The 4,930-nt window shown below is 42.4% G+C and overlaps 1 protein-coding gene across 1 annotated transcript; it reads left to right on the top strand.

Moving 5' to 3' along the window:
* Positions 1-2,796: 2,796 nt before the first annotated feature.
* Positions 2,797-3,366, top strand: LOC119296301 (probable transcriptional regulator RABBIT EARS). The gene is made up of 2 exons (XM_037574706.1): positions 2,797-2,879; positions 2,919-3,366. The coding sequence occupies exons 1-2, from the start codon at positions 2,797-2,799 to the stop codon at positions 3,364-3,366; spliced, it is 531 nt and encodes a 176-aa protein (XP_037430603.1).
* The last annotated feature ends 1,564 nt before the right edge of the window (positions 3,367-4,930 follow it).

Raw genomic sequence — 4,930 nt, 5'->3', positions numbered from 1 at the left:
ATGTTAACAAGTTGACTACCATCATATCCCCTCCCACGACTCTTGCTTGTTATTAGCGCTTGTATCTTGGTTCTTCTTGGATCATATCTTATCTTTTTTATGTTTATAGGGGTTTACTTGTCATCGATGCTCCAGATTGATTCAATGAGATCACTCTAGTATTAAATTCGGGCATCGTGTTTCACCATGCCAATCAAACTTTTTGTTCAAACTTGAGTGAGGTGGTTGCAACTGACGCGATGCCCAAGCTTTGGAGAGATGGGAAATCGGTTCCATAACCATGCAAAGATGACAAAATAAAATTCATAAACTTCATAAATTGTTGTAGGGGTAGGAGAAAAATACTACTCCCTCCATAAAGAAATATAAGAGCATTTAGAACACTACTTTAGTGATCTAAACCCTCTTATATTTCTTTACGAAGGGAGTAGTAAGATAAATAAAAAAGGGGAAGAAAAGCTTGCTTGATATTATTGATGATCTTGATAAGAAATCACAAACATCTGGGATTAGATGATAGTAAAATTCCCTTAAAAGAGAGTGGAGTGGATCACCATCCAAACTCGTGGGACAGAAGGAAATCGATTGGCAACAACAGTTCAAGGTCAGACATTTGTGTGAGGGTGATAACAAGACGATATAAATTCACATGATCGCCAATAGCAGACATCATAACCTAGAGATGAGTTGGGGTTTAAAAAATACATTAACTAACATTACAAAACCTTTTTGTGCCACTTGAAGACAATAACTTTTCTCAAGATGAATCTGAAATCGATGATACACTGCTTATGTGTCCCACAGAGAATGGTATTCTTACTATAATTTTCAATGAAAAGGAAGTTGGAGAAGCAATCTTTCATATGAAACATAACAAAGCACACAACTCCTGGTGAAGTCGTTCATTTCCTCTGAGATGATCACATAGAAAATATGTAAATTTTGTTCTCGACTTATTATACACCATGGTGTATCTCCACAAAAAAATCTTACTACTTTTTGGAAATCAAATCCGGTTTATACAAGATCAAGAGAACATCGGACACAACCAGATAATGGGTAGCTAAACCTACAGACGTAAAAATAACCCTAAGTAAAGGAGATACTATAACCAAGACCATATGCCTCCAAATTCTTGTTGAAGACACAACCGATCATGTCATCCTTGTGCCACCATAGCTCTCGTTAGCAATGCATAACATCGAGCAATTCAGCCACAGAAGTACCTGCAAAGACATGTGGACAATGAATTTTTGTTGGATCCGCAATAGTAAACCGTCTCATACGATGAAGATTGGCAATTACGACAAGCATATCGGCGGGGGAACCACCCCACTCTAGCCAGACAGTCACACCGGTATGGCTTCAAGCCAACGACTTTACTCACAAAGACTTGAAAGAAGGGGTTGTTCAAGAAGACAAGGTTTTCGTGGACGATGCTTATGGAGCCATGCCGATGGACAATACAAAGAACCAAACCGTCGTCCATAAAGAACAATGGGGGTAAAAAAGAAACTCACAAGCCCCTCGAGACGTGAGTGGAGCCCAGGGACTTTTATTCAAGAAACGTGTATATATATATTGAAAGAAGAACCATGGCATGCGAATTTACTACGAAGGCAAGCTGTATTAACCTTGTATCCATCTTCCCGTACATGCTTAACAATCAAAGATTATTTTAGCTGGAGAGTTAACCAAGGGTTTATGTCTGATAGTTTAATTAGTTCCATCGATCCTAGGCAAAGCTAATTCAATGGTATGACAGCAACTTAACACGAGAAGCACTATAGCAGCTGCACCCAGCTGAGTGTGTAAATAGAGAGATCCATATATATAAACCAAACTAGTACAATGTGCTTTGATCCTACTAGAGAGCAATCTCATATAGTGGGATGAGTTTTACCAATACTCTCCCATGCTATAAAAAACGGAAGTACTAACTGGCGAACATTCCCTGGGAAGGGGGTGGCAAACGAACATTTTCTTGATGGCATTTTTAGGTGGTAGCAGATGTCAATTCTGCCCGTTTTTGCTGCAAAAATTTGTTCTTTCGAGAAACTACCATGTGTCTCTGAAGAAATTGTCATGCGTCTCTAAGAAAACTGTAGCAGAAATCGCAAATGTCATCCCTCACAATGAACGTTCGCTGGCTATTAGGGTCCATAAAAAAGGATCTTCAGTGGTCCATGGCTCAAATTCGTAAAATTTGAAATATCATCAAGTCAAGGAATTTCAACTGTAATTAGTAGTTTTGTGAGAGCCTAGAGATGCTAGCAGGGAGGGGCACCCGCCAGGCCTGCATACTTGGTCAAAATCACAAAGTGCAGCCTGGCCTGGCACACCCACCACACCAGGTCATGTTATATATGCAAACAGTCTTTGTCTCAAAAAAAAAAATGCAAACAGTCCAAACTAAAATTTCAAAGGACACATCAGTGATGATGTACGTACGTACTATTATTATAGTTATATTTTGCGCAAGAGGATACTTCGGTCTGAAGCAGCTCCACATCCATCCGTGTTGCACAGCATACGTACAGCTAGGGCAGAGTCATCGACGAATAGCGAGGTTTAGCTGCCGGCCGGCCGTGGCACAATCTTTTATTCCTTTAGCTGCTGTCAAAAACAATAGTAATGCCGCCCGCCAATCCCAGTCTCTCTGTCGCTGTCCTCCCGAGCTCTGATATAGCCCGGCCCGGTCTTGCACACAACCTCGAAGATCTTCGATCGTCAAACCCTTCAATCGATCGAATTTGTCATCGCAGATTCGATAGATCGTCGTAGCTGGCTTGCAACATGGAGAGTGGCAACAGCAAAGCGGCGTCGAGCGAGGAGGAGGCGGCCGTGAGATCGCGCAGTCCGGCGGTGGCTGCAGCTCGGCACGGCGACGTCGACGCGGCAGCCGTGTCGCCCCATAGCGCCCGGCCGTACTACGGGTGCGTGTTCTGCAAGCGCGGGTTTACCACGGCTCAGGCCTTGGGCGGGCACATGAACGTCCACCGCCGCGACCGCGCCAAGCCCGTTCGCCTCACGACAGAGTGCAACTTGGCGTATCCCCCAACGCCGCTGGTGAGCAGCGGCGGCGGCTTCTCCATGTTGTACTACGCCCGGCACACCGGCGCCGGAGTGAAAGCGGAGGCCGTGACCGTGATCCCTGGTAGCCCTATCCCGAGGGAGCTGAGCCTGTTCGGTGCGGACGACGGCACTGATGATCGTGACCTGCAACTGAGCCTTCGGTGCCATGGGAGTGGCGGTGGCGACCGGTCGCGCGCGCTGGAAGGGCCGTCAGAGTGGTGGCAGGACGGTGAGCTGCCGGTGAGGAAGCTGGACTTGGAGCTCAGGCTAGGGCCTCGTCCCAGGAACTGATCACTCGCACGGTACCGCTAGTGCAACTCATACACACAAACGCATAAGCAACGCACTCATCTATATACATGATTTATCGATGATATATATGTGGGCTTCCTATCTATAGTATTGTTTCAGTTCTTTTACTGCTTAATATCATTAATTATTGTTGTTCTCATCTTCTGTTGCTTGTTAATAACTGAATGTATAAATATTTTACTGTAACAACTAGAGTAGACCGATGATTCGATGTATATCAAATATATACACAGATATGTTATATACTTGTATCTTGTTTGATTCGCGTAATTTCAGAAAATATAGGAAGAATAAAAATGTAGGACTGCGGTGTTATGTCATCTTGAATTGCATATGATCCAATACCACGTGAATTTGAACCAGGCAGAGCATGATTACATAATAATATAGGATAAACGCAACAATCTTTCCAAGAGAACTGTGTCAAGGATAATTTTCTACTGTACTAAATACTACAAATGAATTCTTCGTAAACAAATCACATGCCAATTGTACAAATAGAAACTACCGCGTACAAATACTTTCTGATGATTACAACCCAAAAAGGACGTCGTGTCAAAGATAACAAAGGTAGGAAGCTATTCTAGCTCCATATGCATGGAGCTTGACTTACGAACCTGTGTGGTATTTAGCTCCAGCACGCTCTCAATGTGGAATCCGCGCTGTTAACGCGGAACCTGATTTCAAATTATTTTGAATTTGCTAACAGAAAGCTAGGAAAGATGGAGAGTGTTCGTGCAACATGACATTTCGGAATACAAAGTAGAAAAATCATGACTTTTTAACTTACGTAAGAATCCCATAACAAATTTGTGCACGAACTTTCGTAATTCACTAGATTGCTTGAAAAAGATAGGGAATTATCAAGCTCAGAGTTTAATTTATGACTCTTCCCTTTTTATAGGTATGCCAGGCATACAAAATGGTGGTGCACTGTTGCTACTGCAGCCAATAAAGTGTATCTTCCGTGTCCAACGTATCATTGTATTTATTACTCCCTCGGCCCGGAAATACTTGTCAAAGAAATGGATGCACCTAGATGTATTTTAGATCTAGATACATCATTTTTTATTTATTTCTCCGACAAGTATTTCCGGACGAAGGAAGTATATGATTCTCCTTTTTAAAAAGGAACTTGTATATGATTCTAATACGTATAGTTCAAGGTCCTCCTCAATCCTACTCAATGGAGCCCCTAGCTATCTGTTCCTCTGCACCTGAGGTGTGCATCAAGGTGATCCACTATAAGGCTCTTTGTGCCAACAGTAGATCGTCTTCACTGTCACCTAAATTTACCTTGCCAAGATGGAATGATTTGTGTGCACTTCCCTCAGTCACACATGGAAGAAATATTTTCTATCATTCAATACACCAAGAATAGCAGCTCCCGTCCCATCAAGAACAAAACTGTAGAAAGTACAATAATTGTAATAATGATCAAAGAGCTACCAGAATACTTAAAATTAACTTAACCATTTGTTCCCTAATCCCAATGAATACCTTCCTGGATAAGACAACAGAACTTGCATCAATCTTAGGGTAC

Source organism: Triticum dicoccoides, chromosome 4B (genome assembly GCF_002162155.2).
Source record: "Triticum dicoccoides isolate Atlit2015 ecotype Zavitan chromosome 4B, WEW_v2.0, whole genome shotgun sequence".
Classification (NCBI taxonomy): Eukaryota; Viridiplantae; Streptophyta; class Magnoliopsida; order Poales; family Poaceae; genus Triticum; species Triticum dicoccoides.
Note: the sequence above shows the minus strand (reverse complement) of the source record. Positions and strands in the feature narration are given on the sequence as shown.